Source organism: Natrix helvetica, assembly GCF_964273705.1.
Source record: "Natrix helvetica genome assembly, chromosome: Z".
NCBI lineage: Eukaryota > Metazoa > Chordata > Lepidosauria > Squamata > Natricidae > Natrix > Natrix helvetica.
The window spans coordinates 133325091-133352342 of NC_138554.1; the positions used below are offsets into that span (position 1 = coordinate 133325091).

Consider the following 27252-nt stretch of genomic DNA (forward strand, 5'->3'; position numbering starts at 1 on the left):
ATTCTATTTCCCATAGTTTGGCCCCTTTAATATTAAGAAATCATTTTTAAACTAACTAACAATTGCTGGGCTTCTCTATTGAAAGTCTGGCCTTACTAGGTTTTGATAATGCTAAAACTTCCCTTAAGCAGTGAATTTGGTATGTAGATCTCCAAACAAGCATACTGTAGATAAGGGGTCACTCCCCAATATTTATCACTTGCTTCAAAAGAAATCATTTCAGCTTCTTATTTATCACTACTAACAATTTTGAAATTTTGTAAGTCCTTCATTAAATCCAGGTTGGATACTTTTTCCTTAGGAGTTTTTGGGGGGACTTTTTAGGGGTACTGCTATGCATTTTTGATGTTTTAATAGAAATCCCAAAACATGTGCTATTATACTCTATTATATATAAAAAGATTCTAGACAATTAAATAGTCTTGTCTTGAAATTTCAAGGTAGGGAGCATGATTTCTCTTTAATGTTATTTCTTTCGGACAATGACTCAAAAATAATCTCTCAAATTGCCCTGTTTTGGACTACAGTTTGCATTATATGTTGCCCATTACTTAAGTTTAGAACTTATTATAATAGCATTTTGAATGTATTTTAATATTGTTATTTTTAATTAGTTTAGATTTTATTACTCTTATTGTTTTTCTGTTATGCATATATTCAGTATAGAATAATGTCATACTTCTTTGATATTTTGTTTGCAATTGGCAATTATGACTGTAATAAATTTGCTTTGCTTTGATATAAATAATCTTAATAATCTGCTCCTTAATTTCAATATTTAAGTTCTGGCTGAGTTTTTCCCTTTCAGTATTGCTATTCAGGTTATAGCAGGAGTGAGATTTACTGTTAACTGAAGGGTGTGTTGTAATTTCCATTTATTTATGTACATCCTGTATCAATTGGTTCTTATGCTATGAAGATTATTTAAATGACAGGCAAAAAGAATGTTAGGAGTTTGCAGTTAATAGATAATGGATTAAATTTGGCCTCCTCCAAGGCCTTTATTACAATCAAATTTTTCCCTGTCTATTAATCCTTCTCTTTTTCATTCATTCTTTAAATGTGCCAATCATCTCACAGAAAGTGACTCTGGGTGGGTGTACAATAATTAAATATATTATAAAGTCACTAAAACATTTAAATAAATAAACATAAATAAAAACATGTACATGAGAGGATTGAAACCAGAATGTTATACATGGTGCAGCCAGTGTGTGAGCTTCCTGTTGCCAAACCTGATGGAAAAAAAACATTTTGAGAGCTTACTGAAAGTCAAAACCAGCAAGCTGGATGTGTACCTCAAAGCAAACTGGTAACCAGTGAAGCTCCCAGAGCAGAGGTGTGACAGTCCTGGGGCCCCTATAGTTGTCCATAAGTAAAAGACTACCTGTAGTCCATTCAAGACGCAGGGTCTAAATGACTGTAAATTACTTCTTAATAATTTATTTAGTTTTCAATAATATAGTTTTAAGTTGGTTTTAATAAAAGTAGCTTTTATTAAAAAACATTAAACCAACCTAAAAAATCCTACATATTTCATATGGTCTGAAACCCTGAAGTGGGAAGGAGAAATAGAAAAGTAATTACATGTACAAAATGCAAGCTCTCTAAAGAAGGGGGATAGAAAACCAAAGTGAATGCAACAGATATCTTTTTCTTGTCAAGAAGTCTAATCCAAAACTAAATGAATCTGATGATATCAGATGAGAGTTTTCAAGTAGCTTGCTCTTATTTTGAATAAATTACTTAGGCTAATAGTCAAAGCCCAAGATTAAAATAGAATTTACTGGTTCTTTTTGTTCCTAAGCAACATTGTAAGTTGTGACTTATTCCAAGTACCTAGGAAAAAGAAGTAAAGAAACTGAAATAAAATAAGCCCCAACTTCTTTTGACTATTTAACAAGAAGCTTTTGAGATGAAGCTAGCATCTTGATTGTCTACTGCTGTTTACTGCAGTTTAACAAAAATTGGTCAGCAGCAGTACTTGAGAATAGGGACTTCATTCCATAATGGAAACAGGATACAGTATAGGTATTGGAGGATCATCTTGTGTTTAAAATTGTAAAAGGACTGTATAATTGCAGTACATCTCACAGGGTTTCTGAAAAATTCTTTGTAATTAGCAGCCATACACCATAATATAACAATTCTTCAGAGGATTGGGGGGAAAAAATCATTAGATCAGTGGTGGGTTGCAGGCGGTACGCCCCAGTACGGGTATACCAGTGCCTGGCCAGAGCACTAGGCATCATTCCGATATGGTGCTCCCGACAGCCCACCTGCCCGCCCACGCTCCTTATCTTACCTTGTCTTTAAACTCTTTGGCGATTCCACGTACACGCACGGCACGTACAGCACCTGTGTAATGCTATGCCAAGCAGCTGGAGCATCACAGAGGCGTCACTGGAGGGTAAGATGCATGTGCACACTATGTGTGTGTGCGCACTGCACGCAACCATGTGCATGATGCCAGGCCCGTTCCAACCATAGCGGTTGGAGAGGGATCCAGAACCCACCACTGCATTAGATAATAAATGTACTCTCAGACATTAAAATTGGGGAAAGTCAATTGAACTGTTTTCATGTAGTGCTTATTAAAAGAAGTGGATCCAGTATTAAAATATTATCAGCAGCTATTTTAAAATCCTTGTAGCTACCTTTTAGTGGAATAAAAAAAGATGAGAAATACAGTATTTCAATATTTAATACAAATATTAAATATAAATTGTTAAATATTTCTGTTAGGTCTATTTTATATTTGAAATATTGATTTCAGAAAAGTTATCTGAGCTTAACTCAAGGATATGTCAACGGAGTCAGACATAGAAAGTAGACTGGCTTCGCTACCAGATATGTGTAAAAGCTGCATTGGACATAAAGGGATTTCACATTTATTATGTGGGTGGAATGATGTCACTTGGTTTGATTATGCCCCTTTCAAACTGCTGTGATAATTACCTGCTTGTTACCAGAAGTGGTGAACCCATTTTCAGTACTTGTTTGCTTTTGCTGTCATGCCCTAATTGCTATATAATTTTGCCCTTGCCAATTATAACCATTATGTAAAATTCTACAGTGAGGAAGTAGAAAAATAGGGGGGGATCAGTTTGGTCTTCATAATTTTGACTGAATATTTTCATATTATCTCTGAGGTACAGGACTTGGTTGTAACTTTTGGGCAGTATCTTCTTCCTTCCTTCTCATATGCATACAAATTTCTTTACTTCACTTTTCTCTGACTCAAAATTGACTTTTAAGTTTACAGGAAGAATTAAGTTCAGTCTATTGATTTGATTCTTAAAATAGCAATATTTACTTGGATTTGAATAATGTTCACAGCAATAATAGCCTAATATTCTCTCATGATTTCATTATATTTCATGATTGCAAAAAACTTGCAATTGATCTGGGACTACCTACTGGTATTGCACAAGTTTCTCTACTGCTTAAAAGAAGAAAAACATATTTACATTAGATCCTGTGCTCAGACCATGAAGCAAGCATCACATCTACCTTGGTAAATTGTACTGAACACAGTGGATCTTACTTCAAAGTCCTCAAGACTCTTTTATAAGAGTGCTGCATTTTTTTTTCAAAAACATACAAATGTTAGCTGCAGATTATGTAATAAAAATTTTCTCTGAACAAAGCTAGTAAGATAGAGGAGGGGGAAAAAACATATAAAAGGTCACATCAGAACCCTAAAGCATGTGCAAATAGACCGTGATAGTTTAATTTTGTTCTCAATAAATTGATAGAAGCCTTATGAAACATATTTTAATATGCTGGTATAAAACTGTACAATATTCATATACTGTACTGCATAAGCCTTAAACATTTGTGTTATTTTCTCCCCAAATAGCATTTTACATGTCATGTAGATTTAGTATTATGGATTCTTAGAAGAGACTGAAAACAAATAGTTACTTTAATAGCATCATTTTCTAAATCTAAAAGCCTATAGACGATAGAGAAATCCAAACTCTTATTCATTTGTAATTTTAAATGCAACAAAAAGGAACATTCATTAAATATTTTCCTAGAGAAATAAAATTAATTAAACTTTACTTAAAATTAAAAGCAAATTAAATTCATTCCGATCCTCTAGAGTATGTTTCATATATGATACTGCAGTCATATTGGGAGCACTAAAGTGCTTCTGGGTTGAAAGAATAGCTGATGCCCAAGGGGTGCCCAATTGAGGGCTCCTTTCATGTCTCCTTAAGCTGCCCACCGAAGTGGTACCCATCTATCTACTTGTAGTCACATGCTTTTGAATTGCTGTTAAGAAGGAGCTGGAGCAAGTGACGGGAGCTTATTCCCTCCCATGGCAAAAACCAGGTCTCAAATGCCTGCCAGTCATCAGCCCAGCATCCCAACCATGTGAGTCACTGCGCTCCACTAACAATACATGATACAAACTAAATAAAAAGTTGTAAAATTTAAAAAGAAGGGAACTATAGTGAGAAATGTGCATTTGCACTTTGATATTAAGATGATACCAATTCACTAAAACATTTTTTGCTATGTTTACTGGACCTCTCAGAGAATATTTTTAAAAGGTTGGCTGTTAAAGACATTATGTCAAAGGAACGTACTTGGCTTAAATAATAGAATGCTTTTCTTGTGTCTTTTCGGTGTTTGCCCTTTTGATTTTGATGTTTCCCCCACCACTTTTCTTATAGTCTCCCAATATTTTTTTTATTTTATTTGTTAATCAAATTTATATACAGTAGCTGCACATCTCTGAGAAGTGACTGGGTTTTGTGCTATTGCTGGATTAAACTTGGTATTGTTAATAATTGACCCAAAGACTTTATATTCTATTCATCAAATAAAATTGTTGCAGTCTTATTTTGAAGTTTAAAATATGGCCAAGATCCAAAGATAATGCTTAGTTTAGATCACAGTTTTGTTTGGAATGAGAGATCTGTAAAAAAGATCTACTCATTACTGTTTAAAAGGGGGGATCCCCTCTTTAGGATCAAGATTCTTTTAGTAAAGTACAGGTAGACTTCCATTTACAACAGTTCATTTAGTAACTGGGGTTTTTTCAGCCACACTGAAAAAAAGTGACTTAGGGTTGTTTTTCAGACTTACGACCATTGTAGCATCCCCATGGTCATGTGATAAAAATTCAGGTACTTGGCAAGTGACTCATATTTATGAAGGTTGCAGTGTCCTGGGGTCATGTGATCCCATTTTGTGACCTTCTAACAAGCAAAGCCAATGGGAAAGTAACCATAACAACCATATTACTAACATAACAACTGCATTGATTCACTTAACTATGGCAAGAAAGATTGCAAAAGGGAGCAAAATCCACTTGACAACTGTCTCACTTAGTAACAGAAATTTTGGGCTCGGTTATGGTTGTATGTCGAGGATGGCCTGTAGTTTATTTGCCTCTGATGTTATATTAGGAGCGGATAGAAAATGCACATCTTGATATTTCTCTGTATTGTACATTTCACCCATTAATATTGTAAGACTTAATGTTTCATGTTCAAGAAAATTTAGTACTGTAACAAGCAAAATAATTTCCTTGCTAATTTGAAGCCTTTTTCCTAATGTCATAAATTGTGTTTTTCTTTCCTCTCAGGCCTCGAAGTAGAGGAAAACTTACGGTGGAGGATGAAGACAGCATGGATGGATTGGAGGCAACAGAAACGGAAAACACTGTGGAAGTTGGTAAGGCAAATAGACTAGGATTGAAATAGATTTAGCAAGTGTCTAAACTGAATTTACACATTTGAATAGGATAAATAATAGTAGGGCTATAGCATTTTAGTTTTAGTCCCAAAAGGGAACTTTAGAGCAAGGATCCCCAACCTTTTGGACCTCAGGGACCATTTAATTCATAATTTTAAATCCCACGGACCACTAATATGATCTGCCTAATGACTCGCTGGGTAGGCATTGCCAACTTGATGTCACTCATGTTGAGGGGAGCTCACCGGCCTCTACTTGTCCCTCCCTCCGGCTCTTTGCCACCAGCAGTGCTTCCCTCCAGCCTTTGCCCAAAGGAGGCTGAAGCAGATCCAAGTTGGAATTTCTGCCCCCCTCCAACCCCACAAAAAAACACTGAAGGGGGAGACCCTCTGCAACCACACAAATGTTCATTGCACTTAGTGCAATTGCAGGGCCATAGTTTGAGAACCCCTGATTTTGTGCGATATAAAAAATGCAAATGTTTTTTCTGCAGACCACCAAAATTTTCTCAGGGACCATGTTAGTGACCGCTGCTTTAGAGTATGCTGCGCCAGAAACATTAAATCTGTTGGCCATTCTTAAAGCAGCCATGGGATAGCATGGGGTAACTGCACTTTGAAGTACCATTTTGGAATTGAATCCCAGCTGGAATTGGGAGTGCTTGTAAGTGCTGCCAATCTTATTAAACAACTTTGGTTCAGTGTGTTGTGTGTGAACCTAGCAATTCTATTCCAAAGGTGCTTTTTCCAAAAGGCAATGATTTTCTTGGTTTTACCCTTTGAAAACCTTTCGCTTCTCATCTGAGAAGCTTCTTCAGTCCAAACTGACTGGTGTGGAATGAAATGGTTTATATTCTCTGCAGTCATCCGGTTGTTAGCACTCTGAGAATCATTGAGGCCACTTGAGGGTTTTTCTGTAACTTCAGAGTTGTCTGAATCGGAGTATCTTCCCCCTCTATTGAGGGAGGGGTGTTCAATTTTGACATAAATGGCCTCGTCGACTCCTCTTTCAAACCAGTCTTCCTCTGTTCAAAATGTGAATTTCTTCAAAAGAGTGACAGTTGTCTTTCAAATGCAGATGGTTCCTGAATCCTGCCCTGATGAGTTTGTTCGCTTATGTTGTGCCATGCATTTGTAACTCTTTGTTGTATGAATTAGGACATGATGTCAAACTATAGTTCATTTATTTGACTATAGGCAGTCCTCGAGATATGACCTTAAGGGTGCCTGCCTATTACATGTCACAACAGCTGTTAAGTGAAACAGCCTCACTTAATGACCCTATTCCTTGTTTTCTCTGATGCAAACATAAAATGAATGAGAGAATCATTCAATAGAGCGTAGGGTGCCTCGGGGGGTAGGCCTGGAATGCCTGCTCAGGCCTCCCAAGGCTCTCTGCACCATCTCAGGCACCCTGTGCTCCACTTCTTGGCAGGGTCTCCACAGTTCTCCAGCTTTCTTCCCATCCAGCATGTAAGAGAAGATCAGGTCAGTTGGAATTTGCAAACTCTGCCCCTCTTGACCTCGCCTCGCTTGCTGCGTGGGAAGGAAACTGAGGCTTGCAAGCGCCATCTGACTCATGCCTGCTACAGCTGCCTGATCTCCAATGGGTGGATAAGTAACTGCAGGGACCCGGCAGGATTGAATATCCTTGTAAAAGCAAATGACTGTGGGGATGTCGTAGTCATAACTTTGAAATGGGGTTGCAAGTAGTTTTGGGGGAATCTGATATAACTTTGAATGGTCTGCTAAGTGACCTGTCCTAAGTCAAGGACTACCTGCATTGAATGTTATACAAAAATACCATACTTTTCAGAGTACACATTTTAAAAGAGGGTGAAAATGTTGATGCATCTTATACACTAAATATGGCCATTTATGGTCTCCCAAAAATCTGCCCCACATGTCCCGTGTTCGTGAAAAATGGCCCCATTTCACAAAAACGGGGTACGCAGAGAGTTTGGGAGGTCTGCAGAGTGATCCTGGAGGCTGGGGAGGGGGAAAACGGGATGCGTGTGGGGTTTGGGAGGCCAAAAGCAGGCCCAGTTTTTGTTAAAATGGGGCAGGTAGAGGGTTTGGGAGGCCAGCAGAGTGCTTCTGGAGGTCGGGAAGGGCAAGAATGGTTTTTTTTCTTGTTTTCCTCTTCAAAATCTTGGTGCATCTTATACTCTGGTGCATCTTATAGTATGGTACTCATTTGCATTGGGTGAACGCCTTTGTGTGAGAGATTTCTATTCCCTTGATCTCAAACAAGTAATGCCTGCATGCTTTATTTATGTTATTTATGTTATATTTCTTTAATGGCTCACTCTGACATATTTGCAAGACACTTCAAAGATAACATTTACTTATGTCTCATATGACCTCGACTTCATTTTAATGTGCCTCCAAATACAAATAAATGCAAATACAATAGTAGAGTTGGAAGGGACCTTGAAGGTCTTCTAGTCCAACCCCCTGCTTAGGCAGAAAACCCTATACTGTTTCAGACAAATGCTATCCAACATCTTCTTAAACACTTCCAGTGTTGGAGCATTCACAACTTCTGGAGGCAACTTCTGTTCCACTGATTGATTGTTCTAACTGTCAGGAAATTTCTCCTCAGTTCTAAGTTGCTTCTCTCCTTGATTAGTTTCCACCCATTGCTTGTTCTACCCTCAGGTGCCTTGGAGAAGAGTTTGACTCCCTCTTCTTTGTGGCAACCCCTGAGATATTGGAACACTGCTATCATGTCTCCCCTAGTCCTTCTTTTCATTAAACTAGATATACCCAGTTGCTACAACCGTTCTTCATATGTTTTTGTCTCCAGTCCCCTAATCCTCTTTCTTGCTCTTCTCTGCACTCTTTCTAGAGTCTCCACATCTTTTCTACATTGTGGCAACCAAAACTGAATGCAGTATTCCAAGTGTGGCCTTATCAAGGCATTATAAAGTGGTATTACCACTTCACGTGATCTTGATTTTATCTCTCTGTTTATGTAGCCTAGAACTGTGTTGGCTTTTTTGGCAGCTGCTGCACACTGCTGGTTCATATTTAAATGGTTGTCCACTAGGACTCCAATTTCCCTTTCACAGTTACTACTATTGAGCAAGGTACCACCTACACTGTACCTGTGCATTTTGTTTTTCTTGCCTAAATGTAGAATCTTACACTTTTCACCATTGAATTTCATTTTGTTAGATAGAGCCCAATGTTCAAGTTTGTCAAGATCCTTCTGTATCTTAATCCTGTCTTCTGGGGTGTTGGCTATTCCTGCCAGCTTTGTGTCATCTGCAAATTTCCCCATTTATTCCCTCATCCAAATCATTGATGAAGATGTTGAAGAGTACTGGGCCTAAAACAGAGCCTTGGGGTACTCCTCTGCATGAATCCCTCCATTTAGATGCAGTTCCATTGAAGACTACATGTTGAGTGCGGTTGGTCAGCCAGTTATGAATCCATCTGGTAGTGATGCTGTCTAACCCACATTCTTCTATTCTATCTAGTAGTAGGTTATGGTCTACCTTATCAAATGCCTTACTGAAGTCCAAGTAAACTATATCAATGGCATTCCTCTGGCTCACTAATTTTGTCACTTTGTCAAAGAATGCAATAAGATTAGTCTGGCATGATCTGTTTTTGACAAACCCATGTTGGCTTTTGGCTATTACTTTGTTTACTTCTAGGTGTTCGTTAATTCGTTGCTTGATTATCTTTTCCAGGATCTTTCCTGGGATTGAGATCAGACTGATAGGTCTATAGTTTCCTGGATCTATATTTTTTCCTTTTTTGAACATGGGAACCACATCAGTTCATTTCCAGTTCTCTGGCAGTTCCCCGGTGCTCCAGGATCTCTGAAAGATATAGTTCAGTGGTTCTGAGATCTCGTCTGCCAGTTCCTTCAGAACCCTGGGGTGTAATCCTGGTGATTTGAACCCCTCTAGGGTAGACAGATGCTCACTTACCATTTTCTTCCCTATTTCAATTTGTGTTCCTAATCTGATTTTTGTGGTGCTGTTTTTGAATGGTTGGACTGTTTTATCCCTTTGTGTAAAGACAGATGCAAAAAATGAGTTAAGTAGTCCTGCTTTCCCCCATTGCCTCTCACCTTCTTGCCACTTTCTCCCTGCAATGGACCAATTGTTTCCTTAACTTTTTTATTTTTTTATTTTTAATAAATTTTATTTTGTTTGTACAAACTTCACATTTTTGCAATACATTACATTTTTTACCTATCTGTTGTCTCTGTTTTATCTATACCAATAAATCTTTTTTAACTATGACTTCGTATATTTGTGCATTTACATTATTTCATACTTTTTTTTCATTCTATATGTAATATTCTATATATTCTATGTGTAACAGTTTTTACTACATTTATGTCATTTTGTAAAGTAGATAATATATTAAATCTTTTTTTAACTATGACTTTATATATCTCTGCATTTACATTATTTCATACATTTTTTCATTCTATATGTAATATTCTATATATTCTATGTGTAACAGTTTTTACTACATTTATGTCATTTTGTGTAATATTTATTTGCTATAGTCTCTGTCATATTTCAGTCTTTTAATCCTTTTCCGGTTTTGTAGTTGTCTATTGTTTTGTTGATCTTTCTTCCTTTCTTTTTTGCTTTCCTACTTTTCCCCTCCTTTCCTCTAGCCAATTGTACAATAAATCCCATATGGAGTAGTATTCAGATTCATCTTTCTCTTTTAGTTCTTTCGTGAGCCTATTCATCTCTGCACATTCCAATATTTTTTTAATTACATTTTCTTTTGTTGGTATATAATTATTTTTCCAGTTTTGTGCGAATATAATTCTTGCTGCCGTAATGATGTGTCATGGTCTGATCATTTCCTCATCAGGCTTGACTTCCTTACTGCTACCCCTCGCCGCAGGGGGCGGAACCGACTAGATGGTTCCGCCCCAGGCGCCTGATGGACCCCGAAAGGTTCCTGATGGAGCTTGGGACTTTTCCTGAATCCCTTGCTCACAACTCGACCGAAGCCCTAGTGGAAGCCTGGGATAGGGCGGCCACTGGGGCCTTGGATCGCATTGTGCCTTTGCGGCCTCTGACCCAGTGTCGATCCCGGGTGGCCCCCTGGTTTACCAAGGAGCTCCGGGAGATGAAACGCCGGAAAAGACGCCTTGAGAGTGGCTGGAGGGCCAGCCGGTCCGAATCTGATCAAACACTAGTAAGAATTCATATTAAATCCTACTTAGTGGCAATAAAAGCGGCAAAACGGCAACATTTTCCCGCTCTTATCGCATCCGTGGATAACTGCCCAACCACCCTGTTTAGGGTGACCCGCTCCTTACTTAACCAAGGAACTGGGGAAGACCCCTTGCAGGGTAGGGCTGAAGAATTTGTTCAGTATCTGCAGGATAAAATTGCTCAGATCCGGACAGGCTTGGACTCTGACTGGGTAGATTCGGGCGAGCCGACAGGGGTGAATCTTGAGGAGACAATCTGGGATGAGTTTGACCCTGTGACCTCCGAGGGCATGGACAGGATTATGGGGAGACTCAGTGCTGCCACTTGTGTGCTGGACCCATGTCCCTCTTGGTTAGTTTCGGTTTCCCAGGAGGTGACACGAGGCTGGCTTCAGGCGATTACCAACGCTTCATTGAGAGAGGGGTTCTTTCCCACCGCCTTGAAGGAGGCAGTGGTGAGGCCCCTCCTTAAGAAGCCTTCCCTGGACCCAGCTTCTTTAGCCAACTATTGTCTGGTCTCCAACCTTCGCTTTGTAGCAAAGGTTGTCGAGAGAGTGGTAGCATGTCAGCTTCCCCAGTACCTGAATGAAGCTGTCTACCTGGATCCGTTTCAGTCGGGTTTCAGGCCCAGGTACAGCACGGAGACGGCATTGGTCGCGTTGGTCGATGATCTCTGGTGGGCCCGGGACAGGGGCTGCTCCTCTATCCTGGTCCTATTAGACCTCTCGGCGGCTTTCGATACCATCGACCATGGTATCCTACTGCGACGACTCGTGGGGTTGGGAGTGGGGGGCACCATTTTACGGTGGTTCTCCTCCTACCTGTCGGATCGGTCACAGTTCGTGTTGACTGGAGGGCAGGGATCGCCCCCCCAGGTGCGTCACTTGTGGGGTGCCCCAGGGGTCGGTTCTCTCACCCCTCCTGTTCAACATATATATGAAACCACTGGGCGAGATCATCCGTGGTTTTGGGGTACGGTATCATCAATATGCTGATGATATCCAACTTTTCATCTCTACCCCAAACCACCCAAACGATGCCCTCGATGTGATGTCCCGATGCCTGAAGGCTGTGCGGATCTGGATGGGGAGGAACAGGCTCAAGCTCAATCCCTACAAGACTGAGTGGCTGTGGTTTCCGTCATCCCGATTTGTGCATCTTGTCCCATCTTTGATGATAGGGGGAGAAATTTTAGCCCCCTCAGAGAGGGCCCGCAATCTGGGAGTCCTCCAGGATACACGGCTTAGTTTAGAAGAACACCTGACGGCCATGACCAGAGGGGCCTTTTACCAGGTTCGCCTGGTACGTCAGTTGCACCCCTTCCTAGATCGGGATGCTCTGTGCATAGTCACTCATGCCCTTGTCCTTTCTCGCCTGGACTACTGCAACACTCTCTACATGGGGCTGCCCTTGAAGAGCACCCAGAGGCTTTAGCTGGTCCAGAATGCGACCGCGCGGGTTATCATGGGGGTACCTAGGTACTCCCATGTTACACCCCTTTTAGGCGGCCTGCACTGGTTGCCGGTTGTTTTCCGGGTGGGATTCAAGGTATTAATTATGACCTTTAAAGCACTCCATGGCTTAGGCCCAGGGTACCTGCGAGACCACCTACTGCCACCAGTAGCCTCCCACCGTCCAGTACGATCCCACAGAGTTGGCCTCCTCAGGGTGCCGTCGGCCAGACAGTGTTGGCTGGTGACCCCCAGGGGGAGAGCCTTCTCTGTGGGAGCTCCTTCCCTCTGGAATGAGCTGCCCCCGGAGCTTCGCATAATCCCTGACCTCCGACGCGCCCTAAAAAGTTGGCTTTTCCAGCAAGCCGGCCTGGCCTGTTAATTTTATCTAATTTTTAAAATGTTATTGTCATATTAATTGGGTTTATTTTTTTGGATATTTATCTAATTTCCTTTTAACTTTTGTGATATGTGGGGTTTTTTTTAATGTTGTACGCCGCCCTGAGTCCTTTGGGAGAAGGGCGGCATATAAATCCAATTTTAAAAAATGTGTAAAATTAAGTATCTAATATTTTTTTCATAATTTCCTTTTATAAGCCCTAACAAAAATAATTCGGGTTTTAGTGCAATTTGATGTGTAGTAATCTCCTCTAGCCAATCTTTTATTTTTTTCTAATACTTTTTCACAGCTTTGCACGTTCACTACATATGTTAGTATGTTCCATGTTGTTTGTTGCATTTCCAGCAGATAGGTGAACACTCCGGGAACATTTTTGCAATTCTCGCAGGTGGAAGGTGCCATCTGTAGAACATCTTGTACATGTTCTCTCTATAAGACGTTGCCATCGTTAATTTGTAGTTTATTTCCCAATTTTTTTCCCATTCCGCCAATTCTACACTATACCCAAAATTTATCGCCCATGTTATCATCGTTTCTTTTACAGTTTGTTCTTCCATTTTAAATTTTAATAAGTAATGAAATATTTTTTAATCAATTTTTTAAAATATTTTTAAAAATATTTTTAAACATTTTTTAAATATTTTTTAATCAATCAATTTTTTAAATCAATTTTTAATAAGTAGTGAAATATTTTTTAAATCAATTTTTCTTCGGTTCCCTGTAAAATTTTATCCAGCTCTTGCGGCTCCTTATAGAATCCGTCTCTTTCCCTGTCTTTTTTATACCTTGCCTGTATTTGTAAATAGGGCCACCAGCCAATATCTATTCCCTCGTCTTTCAATTCTTGCCTTGTTTTTAGCCTTTCTTGGTTGTCTAATATGTATTTATATCTTATTATCTTGTTTATGTCCAATACGTTCGGGTATATCAGAGCTTCCATGGTGGATAGCCAGGTTGGGATTTTATTATAATGTTTTGTTTTGATTTTAACCATGTTTGTAGTAGAGCTTTTCTAATTAAATGTTTTTGGAAATAGCTATGAATCTTCTCTTTCCCATCCCAGATAAAGGCGTGCCAACCCAATTCCAAATTATAACCTTTTATTGTTAATAATCTTCTGTTTTTTAAATTGATCCAGTCCTTTATCCAGGTGAGAGCTGCTGCTTGGTAATAAAGCTCCCAGTCAGGAAGTCCGAATCCTCCACTTTCTCTACTGTCTTGTAACAATTTTAATTTAATTCATGGGTTTTTTCCATGAGCAAATAAACTGTGCAATTAATTTATTTAAATCTATGAAAAAAAAATTCCCTAGGCTAATCAGCACCACTTGAAATAAAAATAATTTTTTTGGTAGTATATTCATTTTAATGATGGCAATTCTTACCATTAAGGATATTTGTAGTTTCCTCCAATTTTCCAGCTCTTTCTTAATTTTCTGAATCGTTTTAACATAATTATCTTCTTTAATTGTTGAGCATTTCCCTATCAGCCAAATTCCTACATACTTTACTTTTTTTGCTATTTGCATTTCCATGTTTTCCTCTAATTCTTGCTCTTGTTTTTTAGTAAAATTCTTCGTAATGATCTTTGTTTTGTTCTTATTAATTTTAAAGCCCGCTACCTTACTGAATTCCGCTATTTTTTGGATTAATTTAATTCCTGGCTTTAATGGATCCTCTAATATGAATACCATATCATCCGCAAATGCCTGTGATTTATATAACTTTTTTCTTGTTTTTAACATGTTGGAAGAAGCTTTTTTTTGTTATTTTTTACTTTTGTGGCAAGCCTTTCTTCATTGTGAGCCGTAGCTTTCCTTACTTCAACTTTACAGGCTCGGGCTATTTGCTGATATTCTGCCTTAGTTATGTCCCCTTCTTTCCACTTTTTATACTTAACTTTTTTGTCTTTCAATTTGTCAGAGAGTTCTTTATGCAGCCATGCTGGTTTCTTTTGGGAGCTGTTATTTTTCTTCTTCATTGTTATGCTAGACTGGGCTTTTGTAATCTCATTTTTGAAAATTTCCCAAGCTTCTTGAGATGTTTTTCTCTTGAGGATTCTCATCCATGGAATTCTTCCCAAACTCTCTCTAAGTTTATTGAAATTAGCTCTCTCAAAGTCCAATACTCTAGTTTGACTTTGTTGTACTACTTGTGTTTGCATAATGTTGAATTCCAATATTGCATGGTCACTTGCCCCCAGGGTTCCTATGGCTTCAACACCTTCTATCATTTCCTCTCTGTTAGTGAGAATTAAGTCCAATATGGCGGATCCCCTTGTTCCGTTCTCTACGTTTGGGGAAACAAAGTTGTCTGCTAGGTTCGTTAGGAATCTGTTGGATCTTCCACTTGGTGCAGAGTTTGTTTTTTTTTCAGTTGATGTCAGGGTAATTAAAATCTCCCATTACTATTGTGGTATGCTTCCTGCATACCAGAGCTGACTAGCAAAAAGTTCATCTACTTTCTCTGCTTGGTTGGGTGGCCTGTAGTATAAACCTATGGCAATGTCATTTCCCCCCCAACCTTTAATATTGACCCAAATGCATTCAAGATAGTTCTCATCATTGTTGTACTCTATTTCTGTAGAGATGTAGTTATTTCTTATATATAGTGCAACTCCACCTCCTCTTTTATTTGGTCTATTTCTTTTAAATAATTTAAATCCTTCTAGCTGTATGTTCCATTTGTGGGTTTCATCCCACCAAGTTTCTGTAATGGCAATAATATTGTATCTGCCCTCATTTACTTGAATTTCTAATTCACCCTGTTTATTCCTCATCCTCTCTGCATTGGTGTATAGATATTTGAGTCCATTTTGATTGACCCTGTGTTTACTGTCTACCTAACCTGTGTTGTGCCTGACTGCCCCTATTTTCTTGCCACTTGTATGAGTCGTGCTCATGGTATGGCACTCACTATTAAATGCTTGGTTTTGCTTAACAGCAGGAGTGATAATCTTACCCACACAAACATCTATGTTACATGCACTGATAACCCTATGAGTTTTAGATTGCTGGGGACAGAAATGTTCTGTATCAATTAATTCTCTATCCCCACTGCTCAGTTTAAATGTTTATCCAGAAAATCTGTGAATTTAATGCCAAGTTACTCAATCCCTTTCTTGGATGGCTGCAAACCATCTCTTTTGTACAGTTTTTCGTTGGACCAGCTGCAGGCATCCTGACTAATAAAACCAAAGCCTTCCCTTTTACACCACTCCTTTAGGCACACATTAAACTCTGCTACACGCTGGCCCTTCCCTTTTTGTTCCTTATATACTGGTAAAACCTCTGAAAAGATAAGCCTACAACCTACACTACTAAGTTCATACCCCAAGCTCTGGAAATCATTCTTCACAGAAAGTACATCTTTTTGGGACAGATCATTTGTGCCAAGATGTATAATAGCATCAACGTCACAGTCCTTACTTGCATTCTTGACTATCTTAAGAATATGCCTCTTGTCTCTGCTGGCAGTAGCATCTGGCAGACACCTGACCTCTTTTAAAACCTCCATATCCTTTCCTAAATTTACATCCTTTACAATTGAATCACCAACCAGAAGGTGACTTCTCTTTTTGCATACCTTGATCTTCTTGTGCAACTGATATGTATGATACCTGGGTCCCCATTTCGCCTTTCCGAAGAAAGTTCTTCATTTTGAACCACGATCCCCTGCTTATTTGAGTCATCATTATCACAACTACCTTGACCTGTCTCTTTAGAGTCCCCATTAAGGTCAGCAAGGTGCTATATCTGTTATGCTGGGTCACATCAAAAGCTTTGTGTTTATGGTTCACAGCTCTCACCCTGCTAGATCCCACAGTTGTCCAGACTGCTCTTTTCCTGCAGGATCTTTGCGGTAGAGGGGGCTGATAACGTGGCATCTCCATAGAGTGGAATGGCCGAATTGAGCACCTAACTTCTGCTTGGAGAGCACAAATTAGAGATTATAGATAGGTAGTAATAGACTAGTAATTTGTTTACAAAGGGGACAGTAGCCAAATTTGAAAAGAGTACTGCGAAAGACAGGTGCAAAACAGCTATTACATTGAACTAAGCCGATCATTTTGAAATAAAATAAAATCACAATCTCAAGCACCTCCATTATGACCTTTTGCTTATGGATAATTTCCTTGGACAGCGTTAATCAACCACCTACCATATGTAGAATAATATCTATCTGGTATTATTTTCTTCTAATTTTTTTCCCCTTGAGGAAAAAAGACAGGCTAGACCAGCGATGGCGAACCTTTTTTGGCTCGCGTGCCACAAGTGGGGGGAGCGCAGGGGGGTTGTGTGCGGGCGTGCCGCACCCATAATGCAACGCGCGATCCCCCAGTGTGTATGCGGGCACAACACGTCCCCCCCCATTTTTACATGTTGTTTTTGCCCTCCCCAGGCTCCAGAGGCTTTATAGGAGCCTGGGGAGGGCGAAACGAGCCTCCCCCACCCCCCCGGAGGCCCGGGTTGCTCGGAGGGTCATTTTAAGCGTTCCGAAGGCTTCAGGGAAGCCTCCGGACGGTCCCTGAAGCCTTCGGAGCACTTAAAACGACCCTCCGAGCAACCCGGAACCTTGGAGGGTGGTTTTAAGCGCTCCGAAGGCGTCAGAGAAGCCTCCGGACGGTCCCTGAAGCCTTCGGAACGCTTAAAACGACCCTCCGAGCAAACCGGAAGTGACTTCCGGGTTGCTCGGAGGGTGGTTTTGAGCACTCCGAAGGCGTCAGGGAAGCCTCCGGACGGTCCCTGAAGCCTTTGGAACGCTTAAAACAACCCTCTGAGCAGGGTTTGGAGCCTGGGAAAGGCGAAAAATAGCTTTTAAAAAGGTGAACTCAGCTGGCCAGCGCGCGCAGGCGCGCTGGACAGCTGACAGGGCAGCGCCTCGCGTGCCCTGACAAATGGCTCCGCGTGCCACTTGTGGCACACGTGCCATAGGTTCGCCATCACTGGGCTAGACTCTCTTTTGAAATAGTGATTAAGCTGCTTTTGGTAAAAGCTGACCATTATCAGCTAGTAGTTAGTATCAAACAACATTCTGTCTGTCCATAATTTATAGATTGTTACTAACAAAACTCGACATATTCTTGAGTTAAACTTATTTTTAGATTTATTTTGATTGGGGAAAAGATGAGTTTTACAAAATAATGGAAGACAAGAAATACAATCCTGTTTGTAGTTGTCTTGGTAGCCTTTGTAATATTAACCTTGGATTGATAGTCTGATTTGGCTTTGGAGGTATATTGTAATAAATTCTTGTGTTTTTGCTCTTATTTGGATGATTGATTCCCAAAAGGGATGCTTTGGGATTATTGTTCTGCCCTGTAGCAATTAAGATACCTTCAAAACAGTTGTGTTTAACTTCCATATTATTTAGTGTATCTGAAATTGTATGAAATTTACCCAGGAATGGGAAACAAGGAATCACGAGAAATAGGAGATATCCCAGTTTCTTCCATGCATTTTGGAACACTTGAGCATTTTGACTCTCTGCCTAGGATTTGCAATAAATAGAATGAGCTGGAACCTAATTCAAAAAAGACAAGTTACTTACGGTATGGTTCATCTGCCCAATTTTCATGATTTTCACAGTTAAGAAGTGAACAATGGCTTTGGATGAACCAGGTTCAGAGGTGGGTTTCTGTCGATTCGCCTTGGATTGGGCGAACTGGTGGTGGCGGAGAGAGGCTCTGCTCACCCACTCAAACACTTCTGCGCATGCACAGAAGCATTGCATGACCATGTGCTCACGAGCAAACCGGTAGTAAAATAAATTGAAACCCACTACTGACCGGGTTGATAACTTTGGTACTCTGTAGGAGCCAGGAAGCTTAGATTTCTATAAATGCCTTTTATCAGCTGTGATTTATGAACAATATAGGCCTCTTCTGTGGCAGGGATAGCTTTGAGTTAGCTACCCAATACTTTGGTTGGGTAACTGGGTACATTGTTGCATTGAATTATTAGGCCTCGGAAAATGAACTGAAACTAATGGAGTGAGTTTATTAACGGGCATTGGTAGATATTATCACATTATGACAATTCTCTCAACTGCAGTACCTGCTAACTTGCTAACCTGAAGTTTTGTTACTTATTCTGTTCTGAGGTTGCATAAGATAAATCAAGATAAATCAGTCAAGTGACCTGGCAGGGTCAGGGGAGATGTCCTTTGCCAGACAGGGCTGCAGGAAATAGGATCTTGCTGATTAAATTCTTTCTTGTTAGGCAGCCAGTTAGGATGATGGATAAAATGTTGTGGTGCATTGCCTACGCACTCCTGGAATGCTAGCAGCAGCCTCATCATCTGTATTTATTTTCAATTTTGTTTAGCAACTTTTTTTTAGCCTTTTAGTGCTTAAATTACAGATTTCTGTGCATGGCATCCTGGGTGATTACTTGGTCACTCAAGAGAATGTGGGTTTTGGTATCTTGAGGAGCTCAGCACTTTTCTACAGTTATAACTTTTGCATTGTTTTGTTTTTTGGTGTTTTTGAGTCAGCGTTGACTTCTTGTGACACAAATCCCTGCAGTTTTCTTCGCAAGTTTCTAGAAATGTTTAACCATTGCTTTAGACTGACCTAAGGTCATCGAACTAGATTCATACCTAAAGTGGAACTAGAACTCGCACTCTCCTGGTTTCCAGGCCGGGGTCTTAAGCACTACACCCAAGTAACTCTCATAGTTACAAGGTGGAAAGGAGATCTGGATTTTCAGATCTGGATAGATAGGAGGACACTTTAATAATAAGGGGCCTCTTACTTGTATAGCAAAGGAAATCAGCTTTGCTGGAAATAAATTGCAAAATAAACATTTTTCCAGGGAACTAAGGATATATTCCCAGTGGTGCAGTGGAAATAGCATGTTTAAATAACCTGAGGTAATTTTTCATATGTCTGGCTGAGGGGTGGGCTCCGGCAGGCACTACTACCAGTTTGCTCATGTGCGCGCTTCGCGCCTGCATGCCAGATGCGCACTGTACCCACATGCAAGTCCAATTAAAATTAAAATTGTATGCATGCATAGAACTGAAAATCAAGATGGCGGAGAACAGCAGTGACCAGGGAACCAGTTCGGCGACATGGCAGGCCTGGGTCACTGCCAGTTCGGGCGACCCAGGCCGCATGTCAGTACTTGTTCAGTCGCCACCACTGGTCTGGCTCCAGAAAAATTTATCCAACAAATGTGATACGAAAATTTCAGAATAAAAGTGACTGCTACATATTTGCAGTCTTAAACTTTTCTCAGCCAAATGCATATAAAATACAACAGGAATTTATACTTAGTTAAGTGTTATTTGAGGGAGAAATGTGTTATATTTGTATTTCTACCTTAATAATTATTGTATTATTTATATTTGAAGGTGGGGCTCCAAACCTGGCAACTTTAAGACTTGTGGACTTCAACTCCCAAAATTCACCATCCACAAGTCTTAAAGTTGCCAAGTTTAGAGATCCCTGTTTTAAAGTTAACAAGATATTATTTCAACATGATTAAATCATGTTGATTTAATCAGTTCCTCAATGGAACTGCATCTACATGGAGGGAAGTATGCAGTGGAGTACCCCAAGGCTCGGTTTTAGGCCCAGTACTCTTCAACATCTTCATCAATGATTTGGATGAGGGAATAAATGGGGAACTCATCAAATTTGCAGATGATACCAAGCTGGCAGGAATAGCCAACACTCCAGAAGATAGGCTTAAGATACAGAAGGATCTTGACAAACCTGAACATTGGGCACTATCTAATAAAATGAAATTCAATGGTGAAAAGAGTAAGCTTCTACATTTAGGCAACAAAAATGGAATGCACAGGTACAGTATAGGTGGTACCTTGCTCAGTAGTAGTAACTGTGAAAGGGATCTTGGAGTCCTAGTGGACAACCATTTAAATATGAGCCAGCAGTGTGCAGCAGCTGCCAAAAAAGCCAACACAGTTTTAGGCTACGTAAACAGAGGGATAGAATCAAGATCACGTGAAGTGTTAATACCACTTTATAATGCCTTGGTAAGGCCACACTTGGAATACTGCATTCAGTTTTGGTCGCCACGATGTAGAAAAGATGTGGAGACTCTAGAAAGAGTGCAGAGAAGAGCAACAAAGATGATTAGGGGACTGGAGACTAAAACATTTGAAGAACGGTTGCAGGAACTGGGTATGTCTAGCTTAAGAGAAAGAAGGACTAGGGGAGACATGATAGCAGTATTCCAATATCTCAGGGGTTGCCACAAAGAAGAGGGGGATCAAACTATTCTCCAAGGCACCTGAGGGTAGAACAAGAAGGAATGGGTGGAAACTAATGAAGGAGAGAAACAACTTAGAACTGAGGAGAAATTTCCTGACAGAACAATTAATCAGTGGAACAGCTTGCCTCCAGAAGTTGTGAATGCCCCAACACTGGAAGTCTTTAAGAAGATGTTGGATAGCCATTTGCCTGAAACGGTATAGGGTTTCCTGCCTAGGCAGGGGGTTGGACTAGAAGACCTCCAAGGTCCCTTCCAACTCTACTATTGTATTGTATTGTATTGTATTGTATTAAATCCTTTCCAAGAATTAGGGTTACAGCTAATGCCAATATTATTTGAATTATATTATTTGAATTATATTCATGCACAGCTCTTAATTCTATTGATTTTACCTTTAGTGTTATAGTATAACATTTATAACAACGTATAATTTTTAAACTTGCCCACTGCCATACAGTGCCACAAGTAGCCCTCAATTTAACAATCGACTGTTTAATGACAGAAGTTAGGGCGCCCCCCCAAAAAACTATTGCAATCCGATTTTGAAGTTACATTGGCTACAACCCTTCCCCTTTTGTAGTCACATTTTGGATGCTTGATAACTGGCTCAACTTTACTGCTGTTTGTAATGCCCTATGGCTATGCTTTTTGACATTTTTTGGGGTTTTGTTTCCGGAGTTTATCTTCAGGTTCTGCCCCCAAAATACTCATTGTGTAAAATTGATTCCCTTAATGACTGCTGTGTTTGCTTAGCAACTACTGCAAAAAAGTCATAAAATCAAGTTCAATCACATGCTCACCTGCTTACCAACTGCAAAAACCTATGACCATAATTCCAGGCTCAGTTATAGTCGTAAGTCTATTTCTGATTGAAATTGTAGGGCATGTGCTTCTGTTTTGTTGTTTCTGTTATGAGATTTATCACCTACATCTAAGTCGTCTTCTAAAGAGATTTGCTGGCAGACCAGATCACTTTTACATTTCATTTCTTTCAGATCATAATGCTCACATTAACCTTCATGGTTACCATTTTTCAGAGTTTGTATCATTAGATAGCAGATAGTGAAACATGAGAATTATTATTCGGTCTGACCATGAACAAAAGATTCAATTTAGCAATCCTATCTAAAATTTTATGTGAGAGTTATTTTATATTACTGTATTTTATAACTGACAATATTATTTTATACTTTTGCAAAGTACTTTTGTAATTTATTTATTTAATCTTTAGTATTTAAGCTTTAAATCCTGTAGCACTTGTATTTTATTGCCTTATTTTATTCTTACCTAATTTAATAAGATTTTTTAATGTTTTTCCATCTGACTTCTGTAAAAGCTAATATGAAGCTATAATAAAAAATGTTCTATTCTAGACTCATACATAGTGTTTAATTATAGTTCTAGTTTTAATTTACAGGTTTTCTGGTAAACATAAAAAAATTAACATTTATAAATACAAAATTATGCATCAATTTTGTATTATCAATTTTACATTTTATGCTTTTCAAAGACCAAATTGGGTGGACTAAACAAGTGATATTATGTTTCACATTTCACAATACTGTGGCTCGGGGTCCAATGTCACTTATAGTGAACATGTCAAGTGAGTCTCAGTCTTCCTGTTACATTGGCTTGAATGTAGCTGTATTTGAGGCTGTTTCTATTCCTATCATCATAGATACTATTGGATCAGCCTCCATATGGTGGCTGTTATTTAGCTTTCTCCATCCCAAGAACAATAACCAGATTAATGGAAAAATTGATCTGTCTCCACTATTCTACTGCATTAAGAATTCTAGCAGGAAACATCTTTCTTTCACTATAGCTGAATATTGTTTTTATTATTTTTAATAATAGTTTTGAATACTGTGATCAGCTATTGTTGTGTAAGTGCAATGCATACCTTAATTTCATAGTACCTTGAGCTTTACCTGGAGCTAAGGAGGGATACAATTTTGAAAGAATGTATTACAGCCCACTCCAAGCAATGTAAGCCCAAACAATTAAATCAAACAGAGAACTGTGACTGATCCCACATTTTCAGATTAAAGCAACAAGGTGCTGGTTTCCTGGGGCAGGACTGATGCTCTGTGACAGCTGAGATCAAGCTACCCACTCCTTAATATTTCAAAAGCTTTTGAGAGGGAGTTCCAGAATATCTTCTCTTGATTTTATTAGGCCATCTTTATTTCTTGTTTTTATTGTTTTATGTTTAAGTAATATTCTTTTACTATTTTATGGTAGCTGTACTATTAATGTTTTAGTTGACTTTTAATAATAATAATTATATAAGCTCCTGATACTCTTTTGATTGTGATGGGTAGATAAGTAATAATTCATTCTTAAATCTCTTCATTTTCTCTAAATATAGTTTGGGATACTCATTCATTCTAATTTTATGTCACATAATAAATTCACAATATCTAGTAATAATCTGCTTTGTAAAGTTTAAAAAATAAGTATTCTCTCTCTCTTTCTCTCCCTTCCCCCATCTTTATATCTTGAAAGGTGTTTTTTATTTTTACATTTTTACATTTTATTTCTCACATTTCAGTTTGGACATTGACATGCCATTTCAGTAAACTTTACTTTGTACTTCAGTTATACTCGGGTCCTTTTTTAAAATAAATTCGTTATTACTAGTTTTCTACAGTCTGTGATGGATTTAAAGTTAACTCTCCTCCTAGCCTGGTAGAAGTAGATTTTTCATATGTCCATCACCCCATAACAATTTTTGTGTCCTGCTAAAAATGTTACACCAACAGTGAAGCAGATCCAGTTAATAGGATGAGATTGACAAGAGTTAGAAAGGGTTAAAGCCAATGAAGTTCTATGGAAATTGGGAAGCAATTTAAACTGTCACACTGTAGTTACTTCCCACACCTTCTATAGCATTTATCAATGACTAGTAGAGCTGCTGTGAAGACAGTCACAACTCTGCCTCTGCCTGTTCAATTGTATAGACTAAATCTACATCCACCACATTGTTTTTTTACATTCCTGCAAGCAGGAATAGTAATAATTAAATTTTGAGGCCTTGCTCATGATCACTCATGACTTGGTCATTGCCTATCTGGATTATTGCAATGCTCTCATCATGGGGCTACCCTTGAGGACCATCCAGAAACTTCAGCTGGGTCCAGAATGCAACATCATACATAGTAATGGGGGTCTCTAGGTTTGCCCATATAAGGTCCTTGTTGTTTGAGCTACAGTGGCTTTCAGCTTCTTTCTGGTGCAATTCAAGTTGCTGATCATTACCTTTAACGCTCTGAATGGCACAGGGCCTAGTTAGCTGTGGGACCATCTTTCCCTAAGGACTCCCTTCCTACCAGGTGAAATAGGTTGGGCATGCTCCTACTTGCTTTCCCCTCAATATCTAATAGAAGCTAAGAAACCTGCCCTTTCTATGGCAGTCCCTACTCTATGGAGCACTCTACAGTTTGGCAAGCCTTCCATAAAGATTGCAGATCTCATCCCCATCAACCCCAAGTGCTTGGAAAAGATTGGATAATTTACATTAAAAGTTTGATTTGGTGCCAGATCTTTGTTGATTTTAACATTTTAATGTTTTAATATGTTTAGTTTTATAATTTTAATATGATTTTATAGATTGTTTTGATTTTGCAGCCATCCAGAAATGGTTGGAAAGTCGGCAGTTTTATAAATGTTTTAAATAAGCAAACAAGCAAACAGACAAATAAATAACGTTTTGTGGTATAACTTTGCTCATGATTTGAAAATGGGAAAAAACAGCTTAGAACAGAATGGCTTATTTTGTTTAAACACTTTAAAATGAAATCTATAATCAACTTACACTCTCCTTGCTAAGCAGATACCAGGGAACAATTTACAGAGGAGGATGCCCAAAGTGAAGTGGACGATGACAAGAAGGCAACCCCAGATCTCCAGTGCTCAGTCTCTGTGGACTCTGCCAACACCAATTGTTCGATTGGGGTTGAAGCAAAAAGCAGGTTAGCGAGGCAGATTTAGAATGAGTGAGAGGATGGCTGAGACTTTTATATGTCGCCTGCTACTTTTTTTTAGACTTTTGATTTATCTATAAGTGGTTTAATTGTGTTTATTCTGTTCATTCCTTACTAAGAGAGAGGTAGATTTATGCTTATAACTTTTCTCTAAATTTATAATAGTGGTTCTAATAGTATTTTGGATGATATGGAAATCAGAAATCAGTCACTTTATTGACTAAATTTTAAAACAGATTTATTCTGCCTTTATTTTTAAAAGAAAAAGCACTGAAAATAGCTGTGAACCAGTTTGAATTGTTTTTCTGCTTCACAATAATATCTTAGCAAATTTATTTCTTCATTTATATCCTGCCTTTGGCAGCAAACATACCTTATAACCCTTCCTCCTCCTGTTTTCTTCATAAAAACCCTATAAAATGGTTTGGGCTAAGATTTAGAAACTGACTGGCCCAAGGTCCCCAACTGCTTTCATATCTAAGGCAGTACTAGAACTCAGTCTCCTGGTTTCTAGGCTGGTGTCTTAACCACTTGAACAAACTGGCTCTCAAATTTAGTCAAAATGAATCCAAACCAATTGTAAATTAAGATTACACACTGAATTTAGAACTTAAATGCCCAACCTGTGTGATCAACAGATTTTTTGGGGTAAGCTGAAAATAATGGTGGGAGGGTGACATTTGTGTGGTTTTTTTAGTTTTTTTACAGTGGAGTTTTTCTTCATTTCAGCTTAAACTGGTAAGAAACAATGCTGTCAGTTTTTAAGCAAACCTAGAAGAAAAATCCCTATCCTAGGGCAACATACCAGTAGTTTTGCTCAAGCTTTAGGTTGGCTTCTCTGAGACCTTCCAAAGAATGCTGCCAAATTATGATTTTAGCCTAACAGAAACATCTATTAAATAGATTGTCACATTTAAGCAATTAATTTTAAATTGATATTATCCTTTAAGTGTAATTATGATTAAATTTAGGATTTCATCCTGGCTATGATAACTTTTGCAGTGCAGTTCTTGATGTGCTACACAGCCTGAAAAGAGTTGCACCCTGTAGTATAGGCAATCCAGGAATGCTTAGCATTGGATTTTTAAAAATTCATCTTGGATAACTTTGTGAAAATATTTACAGGTGAAGTTAGATCTAATTTAAATATTAATACTTTATTTGCATTTTTAAATACCATTTGAACTTTCTCTTTTGCCTTTCTGGTCTTTTTTTATTTTTGGTCTGCTTGTTGTAGCAGTGAACAGGTCTGCGCTTTTTGTTACTGTGGGGAACGCAGCTCATTAGGACAAGGCGAGCTTAAACAATTCAGTCCAACTCCAGGGTTTATTGCTCCATGGAACAACCAGCCCTTAAATATCAATGAAACTGTTGACAGCAACGATACCATTGATGAGAGTATTCCAAGGCAGAACCCAGTCCTCCACAAAGCAAGAGGACAAAAAAAGTAAGCATTTCTATCTGTTACAAAATAAAACTATTTTATCTAATATTTTCTCCCAAAGCATAAATAATATTTTGAAGCAGCATGCGTTTTTGGTCTGCTTATCTGTTTGTTTAATAAAACAAATGTTAGATGTTAGCAAGGCATACATCCAGAGTTTTCTAAGTGGCAGCTGAAAGTCAAAAGCAGAAGCTTCTTACAGAATATAGGTTTCAGAAAGTGTAAAACAACAGAGTAGAAATGAACACACAAACACACCCACAAACCTGGAGCAAGGGTGGTTAGAAATGAGAGTGATAAGCCAAGGTGAAGCCGGATTTAGACCCAGAGGCTGTGATACTGCAGAATGAATCTTCAAATAAAATTGAGAAACATTCCTATCACCAGACCATTTTGGGGTTACACTTCTATAATCCTGGAAGGAGAAGCACAGCTGTAAAAATATCTGACACTGCAACTTTCTTTTTAATCCCATTTTGTTTTCTTCATTTTTGCATTTACTTAATATGATCTATGCCTCAGCAGCATTCTGTTGTAGCTGTTTGTTTTTTTTGAGTTTGAATGATGCACTTGTATATTGAAAAAAATACTTAAGAGTCTTGAACTGATTAATCAAAGTTTTTGTAGTTTATGGGAAAGTGCAAAATTAATTTACTTGGAACAGCTAACCATCTCTGTCCCCGAGGAGGGTGATGCAATCATACTTCTAGTGCCATCCTGGCTAGTCTCCAAGTTTAGCTACTAAAGGGGATTGTTCTTTGGAGTTTCCTTATTGGTGTGATTTCTGGGCTGGTGCCAGTCAGATAAAAGCATTGAAG

At 38.8% G+C, this 27252-nt stretch overlaps 1 protein-coding gene across 9 annotated transcripts in view; it reads left to right on the forward strand.

Annotated features, from left to right (window-relative positions):
• The window catches only part of KMT2C (lysine methyltransferase 2C), a 185063-nt gene that overhangs the window by 45103 nt on the left and 112708 nt on the right, over nt 1–27252 (forward strand). For 6 of the 9 annotated variants that reach the window (XM_081970156.1, XM_081970160.1, XM_081970159.1 and 3 more), the window contains exons 2-4: nt 5603–5691; nt 24837–24978; nt 26228–26437. In XM_081970156.1, the coding sequence (XP_081826282.1) occupies nt 5603–5691; nt 24837–24978; nt 26228–26437 (441 nt within the window). The remainder of the gene's footprint in view (nt 1–5602; nt 5692–24836; nt 24979–26227; nt 26438–27252) is intronic. The other 3 variants (XM_081970157.1, XM_081970164.1, XM_081970163.1) reach the window with 1 other exon arrangement.